The 26,329-nt window shown below is 34.7% G+C and overlaps 1 protein-coding gene across 1 annotated transcript in view; it reads left to right on the top strand.

Annotated features, from left to right (window-relative positions):
- The window catches only part of necab1 (N-terminal EF-hand calcium binding protein 1), a 44,377-nt gene extending 19,987 nt beyond the window's left edge, over positions 1-24,390 (top strand). The window contains exons 6-13 of the mRNA XM_051136131.1: positions 2,711-2,847; positions 13,710-13,831; positions 15,105-15,181; positions 16,570-16,623; positions 20,702-20,814; positions 21,649-21,726; positions 22,307-22,398; positions 23,739-24,390. Of these exons, the coding sequence (XP_050992088.1) occupies positions 2,711-2,847; positions 13,710-13,831; positions 15,105-15,181; positions 16,570-16,623; positions 20,702-20,814; positions 21,649-21,726; positions 22,307-22,398; positions 23,739-23,767 (702 nt within the window). The 3' untranslated portion in view covers positions 23,768-24,390. The remainder of the gene's footprint in view (positions 1-2,710; positions 2,848-13,709; positions 13,832-15,104; positions 15,182-16,569; positions 16,624-20,701; positions 20,815-21,648; positions 21,727-22,306; positions 22,399-23,738) is intronic.
- The last annotated feature ends 1,939 nt before the right edge of the window (positions 24,391-26,329 follow it).

The following is a 26,329-nucleotide window of genomic DNA, read 5'->3' as shown; positions in this document are numbered from 1 at the left end:
GAGAGGACTCTATAAACAGCAACCACACTTATGAACATCATACTGTGAGCTCTCATATCATCCATCCAATATATTTTGCCTTCAGGTGGACTCATGACAGATTTATAGCTCAAATATTACAAATGTTGGTTTTTTAGATTGATGATTTTTATCTACAAATGATGAATGACATCTTTGTAACATTATTTGCTAACCGTATCTCATTTAGTCAGTTTACAGGATCACACATCAGCTTTGAACTTTTATGACAGCTTGTCACTGAAAACAATGGAATATTTTTTATTCATGTATTTATTGTTTGGCTTATTTTCAGTTAAAAGTCTTAAAAAGGGCATTAAATATGTCTATGTGCATGTATTATAGTCACAATCAATATGATTATTCTGAAGAATTTAATTGTGATGTATTAGGTGTTATTTGCATGCTGCAGACACTTTGTATTGATAGCATGAATGCGTGGTTACGTGATTGGCTCTTGTGTAAAATGTTGGCCTCAAGCGCTGACATTGGAAGGAAAGGTTAGTGATATTTGCTGTTTCAGGTTATACAGCTCTTGGTTGCAGTGATTCATGCTGAGGTTATTGTAAAGGTCTGTGTGTTTAACCCTCTTTGTAAATACACATGTGTTGGTGGATCTGTTGGATCTGTGACTGTCAACATCTTGAGCGAGTTCATAATAGACGTGTCGTGCAGCACCTGTTTCATAACTGGATGCCGAAGAATTACGTGTCCTGTTAGCTGAGGGATGTTCTCAGCTTTAATAATGGCTTTTCTTTGTGACAGAACACAGTTGCTTTGGGCGTGCAACATAATTATAGAGGCGGCTGTTGAATCCTAACGTTGAAAAACTGAAGTACCATGTGCAAATAACATACCCATGCAGCCCTGCCTTTGAGACTGTGGATGCGAAACAAAATCTCATACAAAAAGATAAAGAGGCTTCCTGGCACTCCAGTTTAAGATATAGTTACATTCTTAAATTGAATGCCATGATGCATGAACTGTTTCAGTCACGTACCTGGATTGCAAGTACCTGCAAAAAACACTTGGCGTAGAGTGAAATGTTTTGGTTTAGATAGTTGTATTAGATTGGCTCATATGCATTCATTGAGCACTTCCAGAACAACAATTCACAAATAATTTACACACCCCCTTGTCATCCAAGATGTTCATGTCTTTCTGTCTTCAGTCGTAAAGAAATTATGGTTTTTGAGGAAAACATTTCATATAATGATCTTCCAAAATGTAGTTTAAATGCGGCTTTGAAGGGCTCTAAATGATCCCAGCCGAGGAAGAAGATTTTTTTTGGAAAATAAAAATTTATATACTTTTCAAGCACAAAAGCTTGTGTAGCACAGGTTCTGGGATGCACGTTCACGTACTATTGAACCATGTCGAAAGGTCATGCTGAACGTAGGCGGAACTACAGACCCAGTGTTTACAAAGCGAATGTGCAAAGACTAACAAAGTGCAAGTAATTCAAACGCTGTTTACAAACAAAAAGGTATAACGATGTCTGACGATTCTGAAGTTGTAGGAGAAAATAAGATGGAGTTTTTCACCATACTCTACCTTTTTTAGCCGGAGTACACAGACGATGAACTTGACGTGACGTGATTCGTAGTAGTAATGGGAAGTTAGGATCTTTTTACAGACACGGACCTTTGAGTCTTTGAGTTATTATTATAATATATAATGTTTTTTTAAAGAAATAATTATCCACATTACACTACAATATACGTTATATATTATATTACTTTACCACATATTTTCTGGGACTAAAGTGAGAACTATGGTTATTAAAGGATTAGTTCACTTCCAGAACAAAAATTTACAGATAATTTACTCACCCCCTTGTCATCCAAGATGTTCATTTCTTTCTTTCTTTAGTTGTAAAGAAATTATGTTTTTCGAGAAAAACATTTCAAGATTCCTCTCCATGTAGTGGACTTAATAGTGCCCCTGAGTTTGAACTTCAAAAATGCAGTTTAAATGCAGCTTCAAAGGACTCTAAATGATCCCAGCTGAGGAAGAAGGGTCTAGCAAAACGATCGGTTATTTTCTAAAAAAAAATTACAATTTATATACTTTTTAACCTCAAACGCTCGTCTTGTTCACCTGCGTGAACTCTGTTTTTTTCCGGTTCAATACAGTTAAGGTGTCTCATTTTCTCTTCCAACTTCAAAATCGTCCTAAATCGCTGCAGAAGTACCAACCCAATGTTTACAAAGTGAACATGCAAAGAAGGTCAAACGCCCTTTACAAAAAAAAGATAAAACAGCAATGTAGGTTGATTTTGAAGTTGGGGGAGATCCTGAAATCTCTGAAATCCTGAAATGTTTTCCTCAAAAAACATAATTTCTTTTCGACTGAAAAAAGAAAGACATGAATATCTTGGATGACAAGAGGGTAAGTGCATTATCTGTAAATTTTTGTTCTGGAAGTGAACTTCTCCTTTAAGTTGCTAACAGAGAATTATCTTTACATATGAGCTAATTAAACAATAATAATATGGTTAATTACAGTGATAATAAATGAATAACTCATTATCTTTGTAAATAATTTGTAAGAACCCCATTAGTGTGTACTTACTATAAAGTGTTACCAAATTAACATTCAATTATATTTTAGTGTGTCTAAATGTCAAATGTATGTTTAAAGCTCATTCTAGAGCAGTTGTGACAATAAATTCTCTGTCTTTAATATGCAGGACTATCAGGAGGCCACGCATCTGGAGCAGTTTGTGACACGTTTCCTGTTGAAGGAGACCACCAGCCAGCTGCAGTCTCTCCAGAGCTCTCTGGAGTGTGCCATGGAGACCACAGCCGAACAAACCCGGCAAGAGAGGTAAGCCACACAAAACACACACTTACATTAATGCTACATAAATTCTACAGTACATATGGAGGGAGCAGGAGATGAGTGGATATTTTCAATTCATTGTTTTGAAGCTGAACGTCTGTGACAGAAAAGAAGAACAAGTGGCGATATTGTCAGAACATTAAGATATGTTTGACTATGAAACTCACATATTGCAGTACTGAATTCAGATTTTAAATGTTTGGATGCTTTCATCATGTCTAGACTGTGACATGATTAATAATGAAACATCTAAGTGATACTGTATGCATATGTTGGGCATGGACATACAGTTGTGCTCATAAGTGTACACACCCATATGCAAAATGTTAATAATTTTACCAAAATAAGAGGGATCATGAAAATTCCATGTTATTTTTTATTTAGTACTGTCCTGAATAAGCTATTTTACATAACAGATGTTTATATATACTCCACAATACAATAGTTATCAGTGTGAAAAGCTGGATCTCACAATTATACAGTCACTTTTGAAAAATGTTAAAATATGCAGAAGATGCTGGAAAAAAAACAAATAATATGCAGGAGCTGGAGGATTTTTCTGAAAAACAGCAGGCAGATGAACTGCTCAGGACAAACAAGGGACTCATGAACAACTATCACAAAAGATAAAAGCAGTCCTGGTTCATTCAGGAAACAACACACAGTATTAAGATTCAAGGGTATGTAAACTTTTGAACTGGGTCATTTTTATAAATGTAGTTATTATTTTGTCTTGTGGAGTTTATATGAACATCTGTTATGTTAAATTGTTTATTCAGGACAGTACTAAATAAAAAATAACACAGTTTTCATGATCCCTCTTATTTTGGTAAAATTATTAATATTTAGCATATTCTGCAAGGGGTGTGTAAATTTATGAGCACGACTGTAAAGTATGCATTCTGCCAACTGTAATCACACATACACTACTGAAAAACTGGAATAATTAAATATTTTATGTTGTTAAAAGAATATTTTATGCTCATCAATGCTGCATTTATTTGATTAAAAATACAGCAGAAGCAGTAATATTGTGAAATATTACTACAATTCAAAATAACTGTTTTCTATTTGAATATATTTTAACATGTAATTTATTTCTGTGATGCAAAACTGAATTTTCAGCATCATTACTTCAGTCTTCAGTGTCACATGATCCTTCAGAAATCACTACTATGCTGATTTGCTGCTCAAGAAATACATATTATTATCAATGCTGGAAAGAGCTGTGCTGCTTAATATTTTTATGAAAATTGTAATACACTACCAATGAAAAAAATTTGAGAGCCATTATTAATAACTGAATACCAATAATAATTAAGCAGCAAATTAGCATATTCGTAAAATTAAGCTTCGCCATCATAGGAATACATTTTTAAAATAGAAATACATTTTTAAAACACAATAAAAAAATAAAAAACAATTGTAAACTGTAATGTAACTATTTTAAACTGTATTTTAGAGCAAATAAATGCAGGCTTGTTGAGCATTAGAGACTTATTTTGAACCTTTGACCTGTAATGTATATATGATGACATTATTGACTGTGTACTAAGAGCAATCACACACTCCCAAAGCATCAAACCTCTAGCATTTTTAGTGATACTGAGTGTATTTCTTCTGCACCAGTGGACATGTAGAGTCTCCACAGATCTAAACATGCCATTTCATTGTTGAAAATGCATGTAGACAGCGATTGTGCACTGACTCAAGCAAAGTATTCTGTGCACAGCCATCCTTGGTATTGAATATCTAGAGCATCAGCGGCATCAATTGTTAATAGAACAGGTGACCAGCAGACCATTCACCCAGGCTTTTGTTTTTGTGCAGAAAGGGGGACGAATGCCAGTTTAAACCACCACTGAATCAACAAAACCTGTGTGTGTGTCTGCATGTGTGTTGCGTTTGATTAGAAGCTCATTTTGAGCTTACAGCGTCTCTGACTCACTGCATTTGTGTGCTGAGGAGGGTCTGCTGCGTGGCCCACCATGGGGGTCAGCAGCTTCTTATAGAGTGCAGAATTTAGAATGCAAAATGAGCTGTTTTGTTCCAGCACCTGGATGATTGCATGCTACAGAGCGCTGCGTGCCTGAGTCCGTATATGCCTGCGTGTGCGTCACAACGTGCCCACTACCTCTCCTCCTTCTCAGTGTGCGGCAGCTGTGCTGCTCCGCTCACCTTATGATCTCAAGAAAATTAGCTGGAGCAGCTGGCCTAAAGAAATGAAGGATGCTGAGGCTGGGTTTTAAAAGGAAGTGCTTCCTTTTCTTTTCTGTCTGTTCTTAAAAACACTCTGGCTCTGATATAGCCAGTTGCATCCTAATTAATTGGTAAATTTAAATTGCCTCATTATCGCCTCTGCAGGCAATACCATGTGTTTAACTTAATAACTGTGCGCCACTGAAATATACAGCGTATATTGCAGTTATTAGTAAAAACAGAGGCAATCATAGACACTATTTTGGGGGGCTGAAGCCCCTACTGTGTTTAATTTTAGCTGGTATAAAAATCTGTTATTTTATCATTATTATAAAATTGTTCTTCATGGTTACTTAATACAGTCTAAAGATGTGACTCTGAAATGTAGTCTTTATGAAATTTAAAGGAACAGTTCACCGCAAAATTAAAATTTTGTTAAACATAAACGAAGATATTTTAAATAATGTTGGTTACCAAACAAGTGGTAGCCACTGACTTATGAGGGGGAATATATATATATATATATATATAGTCAGTGGTTACCAGCAACTGTTTAGTTACCAACATATCTTTTGAAATTACCCCATGATTTACTCACCCTCAAGCCATGTATATGACTTTCTTCTTTCAGATGAATACAATCTGAGTTATATTAGAAAATGCCCTGACTTTGTTAAGCTTTATAGACCTTCATTAACCCCCGGAGCCATGGAGTACTTTTCTACGATGGATGAATGTACTTTTTTGGGCTTCAAAATCTCAACCACCATTAACTGGCATTATAAAGCTTGGAAAAGCCAGGACATTTTTAAATACAACTCCAGCTGTATTTTTCAGTAAGAAGAAAGTCATATACATTTAGGATGGCTTGAGGTTGATTAAATCATGGGGTAATTTTCATTTTCTGGTGAACTGTATTAGGTAACTATATCAGACAATTAAGAGGTTAACCATGCTTTTGACAGCCCTGGATTTTAGTACAAATTTAGTACAAAGACATTTTAAATTATTTCATGTTGCAAAAGTCTTTATATCTTAGTGGCATTGGCTTTGGCCTGATCTCTCCATCTCTCATTCCTTACAAGTTGTTTTCAGCCTATCACAGATCTTGACGCTGCTAATATAGATGTACCAAGTCTGCAGCCTCACTCACAATCCCATGAGCACACTCAGAATATCTCTACTCCTGGCATGCCCATAGTCCCCTCTGACCTTTATCTTGGTTGGATGAGTTTTGACAGAACACATATTTACACAGTTAAAGGGATAGTTCACCACAGATGAAAACTCATCATCATTTACCCATGTCATCACAAACCCTTTTCATCTTTCTTCCAGAGAATACAAAAGGAAATGCTAGATGTTCATGCTGGTCTGTTAAATACAATGAAAATGACCAGGACCTATCAAGATCCAAACAGACACTCTTAAACACATATTATAAAAAATAATAAAATAAAACATACTTCAGTATTAATTGACTCTAATGTTTTCAGACACTTATATGCGTGTTATCTGAAAGTTTAAAATTTACATCTATATAAATGCAATGTAATTTAAAATATAATTTAAATTAAAATATAAATGCATGTAATTTCTATTAAAACCATGGCATTTTTTAAATATATTTTAATGACACTTTGTAATGTTGAAGTTGCCATTTACTACATTTTAAATATATTAACCTTAAATGTGATATTGAATAACACTATTAATCAATTGACAAAAGATTAAAACGTAATGATTTAAAATATACTTTACAGTAAAACTCTTTTGACATTATAAAAAAATGCACTTTTTGTCTTTTATCTGTTAAAAACATTAATGAAAGTTGCAATTACAGTAATTTTTTAAGAAGTATACTTTTAACATTCAAAGTACAATAAAAGTGAACATTCATTACAATAAAGTGGATTTTTCACAAGTGAATAGCAGTTCACGTTTATCATTTACTTGTAGTGTGTGGAAATGGGTCAGCTTTCTATAAAAAAAAGGTAATTGTGATTTTTTTTTTTTTAATCTCAAAGTTTTTTCTCGCAATTGCGTATTGCATCTTTTTTTCTCAGAATTACAGACTCACAATTCTGACTTTTTCTCAGAATTGTGTGTTTGTGTGCAATTGTGTCGCAATTGCAAATTACAGTATAAAGTCAGAATTGCAAGGTTTTTTTCTCGCAAATGCAAGTTTGTATCCTGGTGTGAATTTTTCTCACAATTCTGACTTTTTTCTCAGAATTGCATGATATAAACTCACAATTACGAGTTATAAAGTCAGAACTGCGAGATAAAAGCTTTTTTCTCGCAATTGCGAGTTTATATTCTGCTATTGTGACTTGCAATTTTTCTCAGAATTATTAGTTTATATCTTACCATATTGACTTAACTCACAAACGAGTTTAAATTGTGCAATTCTCAAAAGTTTATTTCTCGCAATTCTTTATAACTCGCAATTGCAAGTTTATGTCCCAATTATGAGAAAAAAATTGCAAGATGTAAACTTAAAATTGCAAGATAAAAAGTTGCAATTACCTTTTTTTTTTTTTCAGTGGCAGAAACTGCTTCCATAGCTTTTCTCCTTTTATATAAAAAATAAAATCATACAGGATTTGGAATAACACTGGGATGAATAACTGATGATAGAATTTCCATTTCTGAGTGAACCATCCCTTTAAGGACTGTTTTCATCATTTCTCCAAGCACAGAGCAAACCTGCGCATTTCTTCACATGGCTACACACGTGTAACCTCTTACGTCACCATGCTTTTGTGTCACAGTTGACAGTGTGGAGTTTTTTATAACATTAGTGCTTTCTAGAAAGCGTATACACATTTTGAGCCTAAAGGCTTTGAGATGGCGCGGGCTGGCGTTATGCGGCCAGCTCATTGTGTGTCGGTCAGGTGGGATTGATTCCCACTGCGTTAGATGTGCTGAAAGTGGCTGGTGGCCAGAACAAATTGAAATAGCGTGGTCCATTCTCTATTCCGTCTGAAGCGTCGAGTCAGGCTCTCTGAGGAGCAGCACCGCACACAGGGATGAAACAGGGGAGATGAGCTCAAATCTGAATCCAGAGCTCACAGGAGCGCTCACCCCATTCACAGCACTGCTTTCATCTATGTGTGCGAAGTAGACCATTATCAGTTATTAGGAAACAGCACTGCTGCTGATACACCTTCATTTTTGTTTTTAACATTATGTCATTTTCATATAAATTTCTGTATAAAAAGACGCTGGTGTCTGGAGAACATTTCACTGCGTGTGTCACTTGAGATCCACGGGTTCATGCAGGTTTGTGGATGTGACTCCAGCTGAGTTTTAATCACCTGTGTGACTCAAGCTGATTCATTTGGTAGAGAATTCAGTGTGCTGATGCAGTTGTGAGCCATTTTTAACCGCGGAGGGTAAGCTACCCTCAAGACGCACGTTGTGCAACAGTGTCTTTAGGGATAATGAGCAACCAACTGTGCCTTAATTTTGACACCTGCCTGCGTACATTTATTTCATTGTCTCAGAGTTAAAATAGATGCAGTATTCCGCCGCTGCTCGAGAACAATAGATATAATTAGATTTCATATAATCATATTTCGCTCACACAACTTAATAGTACAATGGTATTCAGTTCATGACATGTTGAGTGTTTGATGGCACACGATTACTTCCTCATAAAAGTAAGACATGCTACTGTACAATCAGGTGGTCATTATGGCAAAATAACCCCTGGTGTCATCCTAAAGAGGTTTATTTTGCAATATATCTTATTTATTTATTATACAGAACAAATGTTTAATCACTGAAAAGAAATGGATCTCTTATATACAACATTAAAATAACTAATAGCAAAAACAGTCTACAAAGCAACCCTTCCCGGTTCTGGAAGAGTCTGACAAGCATGTAAAAAAAAACGCCTGACTTATTTTGTACATTTTAATTGGTAGCATGAGGAGCAGGGCAGAAAGGTCTTGCGCAATCAAAGACGCATCAGTGTAGTCGTGATGTTTAAGAACTGCGTTTTGATGCTGGCTGAAAATGTTGAAGCATCATTTGCATGTGAATAGACTGTGTTTCTGCTAATGCAATTCAATTAGATGCAATGTATGAATTATATTAGCATAGGCATTTTGGCTTTTCCTGCAGTGAAAAGCTCTTCATAATGTAAGAATATAACACATTTTTTCAAAGGGGTCATCGGATGCCCATTTTCCACAAGTTGATATGATTCTTTAGGGTCTTAATGAAAAGTCTATAATATACTTTGGTTAAAAATTCTTAATGGTTGTGTAAAACAACACCCTTTTTACCTTGCCAAAATCAGCTCTGCAAAAATCATCCCATTCTGGTCGAGGCTGCTTTAAATGCAAATGAGCTCTGCTCGCCCCGCCCCTGTCTTCTCTCTGTGGATTGACGAGTCTGTTTACTTTAGCCGCATTTAACCGCTAAACTTGCTAAGTAGCACAATAGGAAAGGTGATCACAAAGATTAATAAAACAACCTTTATATTCACTTCTGCTGTAAGTGAAGCTGGATCATGAATGATTTGCGCGAACACAGACGGATATATGTAGATCGGGAGGCGCATTCCCTTCACAAACAAACGTAATCCACTGCATCTTCAGCGGCTCAGATGTCAGGAGTAAATGACGACCACAATGTTCATTATTACATCCAGCAACACAACACCTCAATCGCTCAGTTCTTGTCTAACTTACATCCCTGCTCCGGCATCAAAACATGGAGGTCTGACTGTTACAACTGATCTTAGGTAAGACGCTCATGTCAATCAACTATCGTGGGAGCAGCCTCTGTCCGTGTGACGCCACAACGACAGGCATCTGAGAATGGCTCGATTTGAAAAAGGGAATATTATTTTTACAGATTAATTAAAAACCACTGCATGGATTTTTATCATTATAGGGTAGATTTGTACATACACTGCCAACACACATTAATGTTCAAATTGTGTGCTGTAATACTGTTAGGTCAGCTTACCCAATGAATTTTAACAAAGGTTGCTTTACTGTAAAATATTATTCTAACAGTCAAAGTATCCAAAATCACATTATTATCTCTCTCTGATTGTTTTCAGATTTCAGACTCAGATAGCTAAAGAAAAAGCATTAAATATAAATCTCTCTCTCAGCTGCTTCACATCAGCAGTTGGCGGCGTGGCAGAAACATGCCCTTCATATTAGTTACACTAAAATTATTATAGCAAAACTCTTGCTTTTTTGAAATGTACATGCCAATATTATGTGAGCAAAACTAAAATGGTTAACACGTTTGAGCTTTTGTGTATATTCTGTATCACATCTGGTGGACTGTAGTGAAGTATTTTTACTCTGCTTTAGAAGTACTTTTCAAGTGTCTGTACTTTATCAGAGTGTTTTTCTTTAGAAAACTTAACTTCACAACATTTTAAAGCATAATATTGTACTTTTTACTGCACTATGTTTCATATTAAATATCACTTAATACTTAATTACATTAGAAATCTATTACTTTCTTACTTTTACTTAAGTAAAAGTAATTCAAAGACTTACTTGAATACAAGAAAATACTATGTTTTTAATATTCTTAAGTATTAAAGTTAAAACAACTTTTTTTATGAGATGTAGTGCAGTAAAAAGTATGGCATTATGCTTTGGAATTAAGTGAAGTAAAATTTTTCCAAAGAAAGACACACTAATAAAGTACAGAAACTTTTTACATTTACTTGAGTAAAGTGAAAATACTGTCTGCCTCTGATCTTTTGTTAATAAAAGTTATTTAAAACTGGACTTATGAATGATGCACTCACCTGTCAGTCTTTGAATTCACGGAAAAGACCAGGATGAGCAAATGACATGCTTGCCTCCTGTAGCAACACATGATTTATAGCAACGCTTGCATACAGGAGCAGTAAGGTCAGTTCGTTCACCTTTATCATCTGTTTTGTATGCAAAGCAATACAAAATTTTACTTCTACTGTTGTCTTTATTTACTAGTTTCGGGAGCGTTGATGGATTTCATTTGTTTGATGATCCATCGCGTTGTTGTGTTATCACGTTTACCGGTTTCGCAGCAATTTAGGAAGCAGTGCCCCTACGGGTGAACTTCGCAACAGCGGCGTATGATATACCGAACTGGGCAAAATGATATCGAACCTTTTGAAATATAATATATACCGGTATTTTCCTGTACCGGTATACCACGCATCCCTAGATGGGTTAAAGATTTCAAGAAACCCATAATAGTAAGTATACATTTAGGTATGTAACTAATGCAACGCTGTTTGTACTGTGGACATGAATGATACTTCAAATCATGCAGCTTGCTGGGGGGAGGTGCTACTAGTAGGTCAAATAAACCTATAGACTTGCAATTATACCATCTTCGGACAAGCTGTTAAGCATCCACTCAGAACACCGTGGCACTATAAGGTGCAAAGTAACACCGTTCAGCTAGGAACAAGAGAGAGCTTTTGTTATTTTAAAACATGCTCTTAAACTGAAGAATATGAAGACTACAATGTGGTGATAGCAAACTCTGAGATATTCTTTATTGCTTTAGTATCTATAATGGTTATATCTAGTTTCAGATGGACCGTTGTCAACCTCTTCTACTCTAGCCTTTTTTTAAATTCAGCTCATTCAATTCACCAGTGCATTATTACCAATTTCCTCTTGTTTACAGAAGCACTGTTAATTTGATTGTTGCTCTTCTAAAGCATTTTTGACTGAGGCTTTGTTTCAGCACAACTTTTCATTAAGACATGATATTTGAGTGCAATTTTTTGTTTTATTCTTCTGGCTTAGCAATACATTGAGCTCTTTCTTGTACTATGGATAAATTAAATTCCTTGCTGAAGCCTTTCTTTCTGATTCATGCCCCAAGTACGTTTTCGCATTCTTAAAAAGTCAAATCTTTTCTGAATTCCATATAATACCTTTTTTTTTTTGGTCAAATCTGACTTATTAAGTCACTATTGAGTCCATTCATTCTTTTAACAACTATCTGAACTCTCTGTCTGTCCAGAAAAAAAGTAGCTATGCTCTTAAAAATAAAAGGGGGTTTTTCAAAATGACGCTATAGAAAAACACTTTCAGGTTCCCCGAAGAACCTTCCAGAGATCAGTTCTTTAAAGAGTCATTTTTTCTTTGTGTGAAGAACCTTTTAAAAAGTCTTTTGTGCAATTGAAAGATTCCATGGATGTTGACAGTTGTTTATGGAACCATCAATGCCAATAAAGAAGCTTTATTTCTTAATTGTAGGAATTCTCTGTAGAGGTATTTTGCGTAGAGTAACACTCACCAAATTATAGTTTAGTTGAAAAAGTTTGAGCAAGAAACTCAATCTGGGTCATGGCACCATAACTGCCAGAAGTGAAGAGCAGATTCTTCATTGAGAAGATGCTGTTTTAGGCTGCAGTTGTCCAGTCAAAAAAGCAAAATTGAAGAATGAATTGTGTGATATAATTTTAAACAAAATCAGACAAAAAAAACAGTTTCAGGATTTCAGGAGTTTGAAATGGCTTACCATAGTGAAATTTCCAGAAAAGTCTACTCTGGCCTAACCAACAACGGTTCATGGCGATTATGGAAATCAGGTTAATTTCTTGATTATTTTACCAAAATAAGAGGTATCATACAAAATGCATGTTGTTTTTTTATTTAGTACTGATCTTAATAAGATATTTCTATAAAAGACGTTTACATATAGTCCACAACAGAAAAAAAAAATAGTTGAATTTATAAAAACTGATGACTGTATGATTTCAAACGCTCACTGATGCTCCAGAAGAAAAAACAATGCATTAAGAGTAGGGGGTGTGTAAACTTTTGAACAGAATGAAGATGTATACATTTTTTATTTTGTTTAAATTTCATATTTTTGTCATTAAGTACTGCACTTTAGTAACAGAAGATACTTACAGGTTTACCTGAAGACAAAAGAAGTTAAATTGACCCTGATTTTCAAATTCAAAAAGTTTTCACCCCCCCGACTCTTAGTGCGTTGTGTTTTCCTTCTGGAGCATCAGTGAGTGTTTGAACCTTCTGTAAAAGTTGCATATGAGTCCCTCAGTTGTCCTCAGTGTGAAAAGAAAGATCTCAAAATCATACAGTCATTGTTGGAAAGCGTTCAAATACACAAAAATGCTGAAAAAACAAAGAATAGAATATGTAAACATCTCTTGTGTGAAATATCTTATTCAGGTCAGTACTAAATAAAAAATAACATGCAGTTTTTGTATAATCTCTCTTATTTTGGTAAAATAATTAACATTTTGCAGATTCTGCAAGGTGCATGTAAACTTTTGACCTCAACTGTATATACTGGAGGGTTGCATATGTAAAAATGAAATTGTAATTCTCATTGAAAGCGACACTGACAATATTTTTGTGTTTACTGTACTGTAAAGCTGCTTGCTTTAAATCCAATCTGTTGTATAAAGTGTTAAATAAATTATATTCTGCAAATTATTGTTTCTGGTGGGTGTTAAATTATTGAAGGATATTTATCCATCGGCCATATGTGATGGATATAGTTGTTTTCGACCTTCCATGCCCTAGGCAGAGTAATCAAAAGCTAATAAGGAGCATATGAGAAAAAACTATATTACTCTCATTCCTGAGCATCTGCATTGTGTGTTTGTGTGTGTGCTGTCTCAATCACAGACAGGTGCCTGTGAAGCCAGAGGTTCTGCCCATTCAGTGGTCAGGAAGGAGATCTAATCGAAGACTTCAAAGGAATAACAGCTTGTCTCCAAACAACCCACTTCTGAACCTTGTCAATTCAGGTGATTATTCTGAGCCTCAGTGCTCTGGAGAAAGAAAAGGGCACATACGCACACCCAGGAGGCATGCAGTTGACAGCATATCTGGAAAGAAGTTTAGGTAGGAGGGATTGTAAAGAAAGACCATGGGAGAGAATCCAGAGAAAGAAGGTGACAGTCTAGGACCTTTTAAAGGGAACTAAAATATTGGATTGGATTATTGTAGTAATATTTGATGAGTTTTTCTTGTTTTTTCATTTGTTTGATTTGTTAGATATTGTTTAGATCTAGTTTGAATTTTGATTGGATATTACTGTATTACGTAGAATGTAACAGAATTTGCCAAATTTTAGATTAATAAATTAAAAGTAGGTCAGTACAAAATGCCACCTCATTATATAAGTGCATAAACATAAATATAATCTCTAGAACTGCTCTGAGAGTCACTTTATGAGCATTTAACCATTTCTTTGAGAGAAGCTGTCGCAGTATCATATACAAACAGAAACTGAAAAGTCTTCACAGCAACCCGTCAAAATAAAAGTTCGGTTTAACTTGAAGAAACTGTGACAGAAATATATTACTTAATGTAATGATAGCACCACTACTAGTAATAAAACTCTTATTTTTTAAGGAATATTTACCAGAAAAAATTTACCAGCATTTATTTACGAGAAACACACAACACAGTATCTCTGGAAAAAAATAAATAAATAAAAATAATAATAATATATATTTTTTAAATAAAAGATTTGATTATTTTGATTACTATAAATGTAATTAAACCGTTTTCATTAAAACAGAATTAGGTAAAAATAAAACTGAATTTGACAAAAAAGTAATACAGGTTTCATGTTTTTGTTATTTTTTTTACATTTTTGTTAAATAAATTGCTATTAAATTGTGTACATTTCAAGATTTAAATTAATTAGACATGCTTTTTGAATAATACTTTTTAACTGAACCATTAAAACATCAAAATCCAGAAAAAATAAAAGATGAAATAAAAAAAAAAAAAAAATGGAATTTGGGAAAAAAATAAAACAGATTTCATATAGGGCCTAAATTAGGTGAAAAGCATCTTGTGCTCATTCCTGATAGAAAATTTGATAAGCAGATGATCAAATTAATAAGCAATCTTTTAGAGAGCATGTCATAAAAATAAACACAAAATAAACCCTCCCAATACAATTAATTGAATTACAATTCAGTTATATTCAGGCAGAGCAAGTGCCGCCATATGGCAAGAAAGCAAGAGAGAGAGCTTACTCGTGTGCTGAAATGTGTGTTTCTGCAGGTCTGTATGAAGAGGACAATCAATGGATTACTCAGGTCAACAGACTGCAAAAGCTGATCGATCGTCTCGAGAAAAAGGCAACATGCTACACAAATGATTTCTGTCTTTCTCATCATAGTGCTTTCTGTCTCTCATCACTCTTCCTTCTAACATTACAATTCATAAATGTAATGAAACCTGTCAAGAACATGTCTCAGTCATATGGTCGTATTATGAAATATGAAATAATATTCTTTAGTAATTGGAACCTGCTACATTACTAACTCAGTAGTAATGATTATACTTACTTTAATTTATGCTGATTAAAAAATTGCATTACAGTAATGAGACTAATGAAAATAACTCGAGAATAATGAAAACTGAAATGGAAATAAACAGACAAAATGCCTAGATTCATTACAGTAATGAGATTGGGATTTTTATTTTATTTATTTATTTTGCATTACAATAATGAGAATGAGATTGTTGCATTACTTTAAAGGGGTCATCAGATGCCTTTTTCCACAGGTTGATATGATCATCATCTTAATGAAAAGCCTATAATATACTTTGGTTAAAAATTCTCAATGGTAGTGTAAAACAACACCCTTTTTACCTTGTCGAAATGAGCTCTGCAAAAATCATCCCATTCTGATGGATTGTTCCTTTAAATGCAAATGAGCTCTGCTCGCCCCGCCCCTCTCTTCTCTGTGGAGTGACGAGCCTGTTTACTTTAGTTGCATTTAGCCGCTAAACTTGCTAACTAGCACGTTATAAAGAAAGGTGATTGCAGAGATTCATAATAAACCCCTTATACTCACTTCTGCTGTGGGTGAAGCTGGATCACGAATGATTTGCGCAAACATAGACACATTTATGTAGATCGGGAGGTGCATTCCCTTCACAAACAAACCTGAGATGTCAGGAGTAAATGACGATCACTATGTTCATTATTACATCCAGCAACACAACACCTCAATCGCTCAATCTGAGATATTGTTGTCTAACTTACATCCCTGCTCCAGCATCGAAACAATGGAGGTGGGACTCTTACAGCTTATTTAAGGCGGGTCTGAGGTAAGATGCTCATATCAATCAACTATCGTGGGAGCGGTCTCTGTTGGTGTGACGCCATCTGAGAATGGCTTGATTTTAAAAAGGGGATATTATTTTTACAGATTAATTAAAAACCACTGCATGGATTTTTATCATTATAGGGTAGATTTGTACATACACTGCCAACACACATAAATGTTCAAACAACATGTAAAAGTGAAATGTTTGCATCTGAATGACCCCTTTAAAAAAATACTTTTTGCATTAAGGTAATATGAATTTTGAGGTTAAATACTTTATAGTCATGCAAAAAATGATTGTTCTAAAAACAGGTTTAATTTTTTTATGCAAAATATAATTTTATGTTAATTTTGGGCTGAAATGTCATCAATTGTCATGAGATTCAAACAGAAACACGTTTCTTTCAAAGGAACTGCGTTTGGAGCCAGTGGAAGAAGAGGTCTTAGAAAGCTCCACCAAATCAGTAAGTCATTTATGGTCGCCCTTTCTTTCACCGTATTCTCAGAAAATCATTCACAGAGACCACAGACGCCTGTCGTCTAGGAAACAGCGGGGATCGAAAAACTAGTTCCAAGTTATTCGTTTTGATTTCCTTTTTTTTCTCCGTCTATCACTCTACCTCTCTCATTTGGCTCTGCCATCTTTTGCACACTACTTTGAGAGAGCTTTCTCGGAGGCTCACAAGATGCTGTTGACAGACTTTAAATAGGCAGTTTGTGCGTCTGTGACTCACGACAGGAGAAGAGTGGGACCCGGACCCCTGCGGGGACCGGCTGTAAACATAGTAATGCGTGACTGCCATCAGAGACACAATACAACATGATATTGGACATGCCGAAGCATAAAATTACACACAAATGAGTAGTTCCTTTTTCAAATAAGACTCCCATTCAATTTCAAAGGCTTTTATGAGCACCTTGCAAACATCCTTCGAACAAGCAAATGTGTGATCTTTCTGGGATTTGTAGCAGTCGGTTTATAATGAGTGATATTTCAGGTCTGACCGTGTGTATCACATTCTCATACATCCAAATAAGGGAGCATTTATCTCTCCATGGTCTATGAAACTCTATTTCATGGCTGAAGTTAAATAGTCTCTCATCAATTTGTCACTTGTCGGTTATCTAAACAGACTGTGACATTCACTAGCACAAACTATATGCTTGGAATAACAATTTCAGCATTGCTAATGCATCGGTATTATTTCATCGCTTTGTTCGTGCTCATTTAGTATTCAAGTCTTGTTTCAGCTGTGCTTTATGTTAATAGGAGTGATTATGTTCAGAACAGATCTCCTTGATTTGAGGATACTTATAAAGGACGCTCTTTCTTCTTGACATTACATTCATTTGTAGCATATAAATATGGGAATATAATAGTTTGGGATGCATTGCACAAACAAAATGCAGTTTTCTCTGTGTGTATTTGTAGAGAAAGTTGTGGAAGATAAGAAATGGCAATAGCACAGGGCCTGTGGAGAGGTCACCATGTGCTGCAGGGTGCAAACTCTCAGTTCCTGTTCTCTTCAGCTCTCATTTGCCTGTCAACAACCTTTCTTTTTATTTATAAAAAGCAGATATTATGACGTGCGTCTTCATGGCTTTACCTGACGCTTCAGACCTGAGGGGTTTCTCTTTATTCTCATACCGATCTGAGTCACAGCACCATAGGTGGGAATTTTATGTTTTAGTCGTGTTTTAATCCAGCCCCATCAAACCCCGGGGTCGCTTCAACATGAAAAACAACCCACGGCAACAGTGTTAAAGTATCTCAAACTTGCTGCAAACTTGCCAACCCATAGTGTTACCTTAGTAAATGAATCAGCTGTTTGAACAAATCAGTTGAATGAATGACTCAGTGACTCACTCATGCAGCGATTCACCGAAAAACTGGCAATTTTACATTTATATTTAAAGTATATCTTCCTTTTTTTCCCCTCAAATCATTTCAAATGTCAGTATTCAACATTGTGTTTTAAAACATCAAAACATTAATTATGCATTTGTGACTGCAAGTTAAATGCATTTATGTCCTGCATTAAACAGTCTATACCACTTCAGATGCAGATTCTGGCCAACTCTGCACTGCAAACACAAATCTTGCTAATACTGATTTCATTTGATTGGTAACAGCCCTATAGTGTCTTACTATTTGAATTTATTGATTCAATTTAAGAATTTGATTCAGAAGATGATGCATACATTTAATTAGGTTGGCCTTAAAAATTGGCCTTATAAAGGTAAAAATGCCCATAAAAGGTAGAAATCAATTTAAACTTATTGGAAAAGTTCATTTATGTTACTCCTGCAAACTAATCACCGCACAGAATATGAAAAATATCAAAAGTTTTTGGATTCAGCTGTCCACGGCAGTCCTAAACCTGCCAATATACCAGCACAATAACATACTCAGCAAAGTATCGTCTAATTATCGGTACAAAATTCCAGAAAATATTGAGATATCCTTTTTTGTCTTTATCACATACCCCTAAATGTACCCCTCACACAAAACTTTCTGAGGACATTTGGTCCTCATAATGTAGGGTTTTTTTTTTAAAAAGAATATCTGCTCAGCAAGGATGCATTAATTTGATTAAAACTGACAGTAAATACATTTATACTGTATAAATATATTTCTATTACAAATAAATGCTGTTTTTGAACTTTATATTGAACTGTTTTCATCATTGATAATATGTAATGTTTCTTAAAGAAGAACTTCACTTCCAGAATAACAATTTACAAATAATTTATACTCACCCCCTTGTCATCCAAGATGTTCATGTCTTTCTGTCTTCAGTCGTAAAGAAATTATGTTTTTTGAGGAAAATATTTCAGGATTTTTCTCTATGTTGTACTTCACTGGTGCCCCGATTTTAAACTTCCAAAATGTAGTTTAAATGCAGCTTCAAAAGGCTTTAAACGATCCCAGCCGAGGAAGAAGGGTCTTATCTAGCGCAACGATCAGTCATTTTTTTCGAAAAATTTAATTTTGTATACTTTTCACAAAAGCTTGTGTAGCACAGGCTCTGGGATGCGCGTCCACGATGCTACAAATTAGTAATGGGTCGTTCTTGAACGATTCTTTCATTTTGAACAAATCCTTATTGTGACTTGGGAAGAACGAGTCATCTTGGGGAGTGATTCGCTCAGTCGCACATGCGCAACATCCTACTCGTTTATCTTATGGGGCTGTCACGTGATGAACGAACGACTCAAACCCGAAACCTCAGATAAGAAGTGAGGTGAGCTAATCATAGACTAATGTAAACCCAAGTAAACAATGAATTAATCTTTTCTGTTTCTTATAGCATTATAGTTTTGTCTTGTTTGTAGTGTGATCAATGTTTGTGTAAGCAGTAGATGTGTTAGGGAAGTAACACGTAACATTTTAATTATATTTTGCTTAAATGAACGAAATGACTCGAAAAAAGATTCGTTCATTTTGCTGAACGAGACTCAAAGGTCCGAGTTGGTAAAATGATCCGAACATCCTATCACTACTACGAATCACGTCTAAGTGCATCGTCTGTATCTCCTACAACTTGAGAGGCGGACATCGTTGTACCTTTTTGTTTGTAAACACCGTTTACAAACTTACTTGCACTTTCTTAGTCTTTGCACGTTCGCTTTGTAAACACTGGGTCTGTAGTTCCGCCTACGCTCTGTGCGACCTTTCAAAGTGATTCAATAGTATGTAGCGTCGTGAACGCACATCCCAGAACCTGCGCTACATGAGCTTTTGTGCTTAAAAAGTATAAAAAAAAAGTTTTACCAAAAAATGACTGATTGTTTCACTAGATAAGACCCTTCTTCCTTGGCTGGGATCGTTTAGAGCCCTTTGAAGCTGCATTTAAACTACATTTTGGAAGTTCAAAATTGGGGCATTATATTGAGAAAAATCCTGAAATGTTTTCCTCAAAAACCATAATTTCTTTACGACTGAAGACAGAAAGACATGAACATCTTGGATGACAAGGGGGTGAGTAAATTCTGGAAGTGGACTTCTCCTTTAAGCAGCAAATCTGCAAATACTTTAGAATGATTTCTGAAGTATCATGTGACACTGAAGACTGAAGTAATGATGCTGAAGACTCAGCTTTAATATCACATGAATAAATTACATTTTAAAATACATTCAAAACAGAAAAAAATATTTACAAATGTAATATTTCACAATTTTACTGTTTTTGTTCAAATAAATGCAGCCTTGGTGGGCATAAAAAAACTTACTGACCTTACCAATATTTTCTAATAATTTTTACAGTGCCTCTCAACCCTCTCACCTTGTCTTTTTAGTCCAGACTCATTTATAACTTGTTGTAACTTTGCATATTATCTCTATCTTTTATAGGGAATATTTAAAAAAATAATCAGACATGTTATCAGAACAAGATCTTTATCAGGTCTTAGTACTTCATGTACCACAAGAGAAAACTGATCCAGGAACAGTTTTGCCCACTTTTATAAATAACCCATGGTTCAGATCCCATATGAATCATGTTTTCTGACTGTTGCTCTCCTCTGTGACCTCCCTCCCAGCACATCCTGATCGTACAGAGGCAGCTCTCAGTCCTGGAGGAGGAAGTGGAAGAGTTTCGTCTGGCTCTCCGGCAGTATATCGACTGCGCCAGCGCCCAGACCGGCTGCCTCCAGTGAGTTCACACTGCCTCTGCATCTGGGTGAATGTCTGGTGCATTTGCATACAGCTTTGTTTGTGAGGGTTCAGTCTAGACAGGTTCTCCAAAGATCAGTAATCACATCTATGTGTTGAATTCGATGAATTAGATGTTTCGTTTCACAGCTGGAGGCTGTTATTTTCTGCATGAATGGTGTCTAAGAAATACTTGTAATTATTACAGTCATAATCCTATTAAACCTAGAGATATTAAAGATAAGACATCTAGTCACTCACGTGGCAGAGCCTGTGTAACGTCAGGAAGGCTTACAGCGGTGCGTGAATGAATCACAACGTGCTGTGAGCATGTGGCCGTGTGTTTACAAGCCCTCAGTCCAGGTTTGACTTTTAACTCAGACATCACAAAAATGTCAGTGATCACGTTAAGTAGCAGCTGATTTCTCTGGAACATTGTCTAATAAAGGTGGACCATTTGTTTGGTTTAATCATAAGCTTTTTACTAAGTGGCTAATTAACAGCGGGAAAGGCTTGGAAGAAGAGTTCTGTTTTGGACTATTAAATAATTGACTTGCTTCAAGCTCTTCAGCTCAAATGACTCACTGACAAAAACACTAAAGGATTTGGTGGCTTACCAATGTTCTCATTATTTGTTCATGAAAGCAATGGTTCACTCAAAAATTATACTGCTGACATCATTTACTCACTCTCATTTTGTTCCAAGTATGAAACCCTTTGAACAACACAGAACTAGAGCTTCACCCACATGTAAATTCTCTCATTAGAAGTCATTTCGAACCAGTTTAAGCAAACACGTTTGATAGTAATCTTACCAGCTCTGTTCTCTCGGCAGCGTTGCAGTTCAGCGGCTTGCCAACGAATCCCGCTTCATACTGTATGAATTCTGGGAACAAAGCAACGTGTGGAAGAAGTAAGTCACCCTCATTTTCACATTCAAAACACTTCTCACAAGTTTCAATATTAATATAATCCTAAAAATTCCTTATTGCAATCAAGAAATTACAATAACTGGATGAAAAGGACATTTGTGACCCTGGACCACAAAACCAGTCTTAAGATGCTGAGGTGTATTTATAGCAATAGCCAAAAATACATTGTATGGGTCAAATTTATTGATTTTTCTTTTATGCCAAAAATCAGTAGGAAATTAAGTAAAGATCATGTTTCATGAAAATTCAAATTTCATAAAATTACTGTTAATATATCAAAACTTAATTTTTGAATAGTAATATGCATTATCAAGAACTTTATTTGGACAACTTTAAAGGCGATTTGCTCAATATTTAGATTTTTCTGCACCGTCAGATTCTATATATTCAAATAGTTGTATCTCGGTCAAATATTGTCATATCCTAACAGACCATACATTAATGGAAAGCTTATTAGTTGTTATTATTAAGCTTTCAGATGATGTATAAATCTCAATTTTGACAAATTGACCCTTATGACTGGTTTTGTGGTCCTGAGTCACATTTGTTTTCTATTTATAGTCATTTGCAGACCAATTACAGCAAAACCTTCCAGAGAGGCAATGTGGATTTCTTAGAGACGCCAGAGCTTATGACAACTATGCTGGTTCCAGGTAAACTATAGTACAAAGTCTCTCTTAAAAATAAAATATAAAATATTTTAATAAAATAAAATATATTTTACACTAATTTATATAATCAATTTTATATTTAAAAATATGTACACTACCAGTCAAAAGTTTTTGAACAGTAAGATTTTCAATGTTTTTAAACAAAGCCTGCGTTTATTTGATCTGAAGTACAGTAAAACAGTAAAATTTCGAAATATTTTTACTATTTAAAATAACTGTTGTTTATTTTAATATTTTTTAAATGTAATTTATTCCTGTGATTTCAAAGCTGAATTTTTAGCATCATTACTCCAGTCACATGATCCTTCAGAAATCATTCTAATATTCTGATTTGCTGCTCAAAAACATTTAATATTATTATTGTATTGAAAATAGCTGAGTAGGATTTTTTCAGGTTTGTTTGATGAATAGAAAGTTCAGAAGAACAGCATTTATCTGAAATATAAATTGTTGTAACATTATAAATGTCTTTATCATCACTTCTGATCAATTTAAAGCATCCTTGCTAAATAAAAGTATTGTAGTGCTGTCAAACGATTAATCGCGATTAATCGCATCCAGAATAAGTTTTTGTTTACATAATACATGTGTGTGTACTGTGTGTATTTATATATATTTAAGAAAAAGATTATCTTCATATATTAAATATATTTGCATATAATATAAATTATATGAATATAAATATACACATGGAAATACATGGAATTTTTAGATCTATACTGTATGTATGTGTATTCATATATACATAATAAATATACCCAGCACACACACATATATTATGTAAACAAAAACTTTTATTTTGGATGCGATTAATCGCGATTAATCGTTTGAGAGGACCAATTTCGATAATCCCGCTTTCTATAATTTTATAATTACTATAATTTTTGAATGGTATATTGTATAATGTTACAGAAGCTTTTTACTTTCATATAAATGCTGATCTTTTGATCTTTCTATTCATTAAAGAACCTTGAAAAAATGTACTCAGCTGTTTCAAATATTGATAATAATATTAATAATATTGTTTTTTTTTTTAACAGCAAATCAGCATCTTAGAATGTTTTCTGAACGATCATGTGACACTGACGATTGCAGTAATGATGCAGAAAATGTAGCTTTGATCACAGTAATAAATTACATTTTAAAATATATTCACATAGAAAACAGTTATTTTAACTAGTAAAAATATTTAACAATATTACTGCTTTTGCTGACTTCTTTAAAAACATTAAAAATCTTACTGTTCCAAAACTTTGACTGGGAGTGTATATTTATAGAACTACATAATAAAAATGATGTTTACGAATTTCTTTTTTACACAGCATCATGGTGGGTCCTCAACAATAACTAGAATCCGTCAACTCGTGTTAGATGACAGCAGACATTACGAGGACCACACAAGCCTGGACTGACATCTGTGTCCCTGTCATCAGGAACACGTTGTGTTCATATTTGCTGTATAGTCATAGTGACTAGCTCTTGCTTTTCATGTTGTTACATTCTTAGCTCTATAGGAGTAGTGTAAACTGTAGAGGATATCAAATAAAGCACTCCAATCCCATCAGAGTTGCATAAGATAAGATACGTGTTCATCTGTGCCGTGACAGTACAGTGTTGAGTGCTGTCAGTCTATCTGTAGCACAGGTTTGTGTCTCCTCACGTAGCAGTTCTTGTGATACCATCGCTCCTGACATGACCATTTCTTTGACAGGATATACTTCTGTTATTGTATTTTATGTAGTTCGTCAGCTCAGAATGAACATTATGATATTTATGTGACCAACCACAATTTTCGTCTTAAGTTTTGCCAAGTGGAGGTAGTATCAAGTGGTTAATAAAGTTTCTAAGCAGATGTACTGGGTTATTTTTCATTAAGTCTCTCTTGGGATTTTTCTACATTTAATATGAAGTTTGGAGATGAAGACAGCATATGAAAGCTCTTCTTGGTCCACTGAGAGAGAGGTCTGATTGAGCCTGACTATTTCCCAAAGCCAGATGAATCATTGAGTGCTGCGTCCATCTCTCAAGAATCAACACTGCCATCCAGTGGATATAAAGACATAAATATATTGGCATAAACAAAAATTAAACTGGTTTACTGAAAATATACAGTATTGTAAAATATATAAAGTTTTTTTTAAGTGTAAATTTATGTCCTAGTCGCATTTTCTTGGTTAAATATTATTTACACTATTCGAAAAAAAAAAGAACAAAAAAATTTCAAATGTAATCGATATTCTGTTTGTTAAAGCAAAGTATTAATCTCAAGCATTTTACATTTATTCCAAAATAATAACTTAAGGCAGTAACAATTTCAAACAACTATTCAAACTAGTTTTGAATTTGTCAGATCATCAGTCATCAAAGCTTGTCACAAACATGGAGATTTACTTCAAACTTTACCAAGCGTATTACTCACTAAAAACTCCCATAAATCATGTTTAATGCCATTTTAAGTCTTATTTTGATACAAGAAAGTTGTGATATCTAAGTGCGTGAGTTGTTTACTTACTTTTTTATGCTTTTTCACTTTTTGAATTTTAGTGAGTGTGTGGTGTGTATCTTTGGGCATAAAAAAGATCTACAAAGTTACAAATCTCAAAGTTCACTCCAAAGGGAGATATTTCATTTTTTTCAAGAACTACAGCGAACGGTTCCTTTGGGTTACAGCGTTTGTTTTCTGCATGCAATGATGTCACAATGTGGTCCATTAGAATAGCATTAAATTAAATCCCCCTACGGAAATTCGAATGGTTGGAGGGTGTGTAGGGACAAGGTGGGGGATTAGCCAAACTTTAGCGATGCAGCGCGGCAGGTATAAACACAAGCATTGACTAGAGTGGCCGCTTCAGAGCTGTAACGCGCCGCAGACGTGTGCAGTACAGGGGGTCGAAACACATGCCAAAGCCACAATCTACTCCGGTTGCCGCGTCAGAGCCATAACGCACCGCAAACGTGTGCAGTGTGTGGTAAGAGATTTATGCATCATACAGTGTAGATAGCTTTACTTAAAAAGCAAGTGTTTTTTAAACTGCACAAACTTGCACTAGAATAGGCTAGTCTGATCAGTGACGATGTTTTCTGATAATGTTAGGCTGCTTCTAGCTGCTGGAGCTGGTTTTGGGCAATGAAACTAAGTACGTAAAATAATTTAATAAATTGGCACAATAATATCATGCATGGGCGATCTTGCAGGCTGAGGATAGGACTCAACACTACTGTAGCGTATTATTTACTCACCCTCCATGCAACCTAGGTGTATATGACCAGTGTTGGGGTTAATGCATTACAAGTAACGCAAGTTAAGTAATATTATTACTTTTTCCAAGTAACTAGTAAAGTAACGCATTACTTTTTAACTGACAAGAAAATATCTGAGTTACTTTTTTAAAATAAGTAACGCCAGTTACCTTCCCTATCATTTATTGATTAAAAGCTCTCCTGTTCCCATGTTGAGAGAAATCAGGAGTAAGATGTTAGTTCTAGAATAAATGTGAACATGCATTAATTCATCTCACTCACAAAAAACAGATTCAGTATTTCTCAAAATGAATAAAAACAGCGAAATTCAACTCAGAATATGACACACCCCCACAATAATTCAATGTTAAATAATACAAATATTCTTTATGCATTTAATACCATTTTATTAACCTATGTCTTTGCTGCTGACCATTTGTTTTCCTTTTTTTTTTTTTTTTAATTGCTGAAGAGTTGATATTTTTCTTCTGCGTTTTACTGTACAGATGTGAATTTAACTTTTCTGTAAGCCTGAGGCTTTTGGTGTGGAAAGGCTTTTACATTTGCCAAAAATAGAACTTTTTATATTAAAAACAAACAAGTAAGCCCTGCCCAGATTTAACTTTGCATAAAAAGTAACTAAGTAATGTAATTAGTTACTTTTTTAGGGAGT

The sequence above is a fragment of the Labeo rohita genome, chromosome 19 (assembly GCF_022985175.1).
Source record: "Labeo rohita strain BAU-BD-2019 chromosome 19, IGBB_LRoh.1.0, whole genome shotgun sequence".
Lineage (NCBI taxonomy): Eukaryota > Metazoa > Chordata > Actinopteri > Cypriniformes > Cyprinidae > Labeo > Labeo rohita.
The sequence above is the reverse complement of the archived record's forward strand: the minus strand, read 5'-3'. Positions and strand labels throughout refer to the sequence as shown.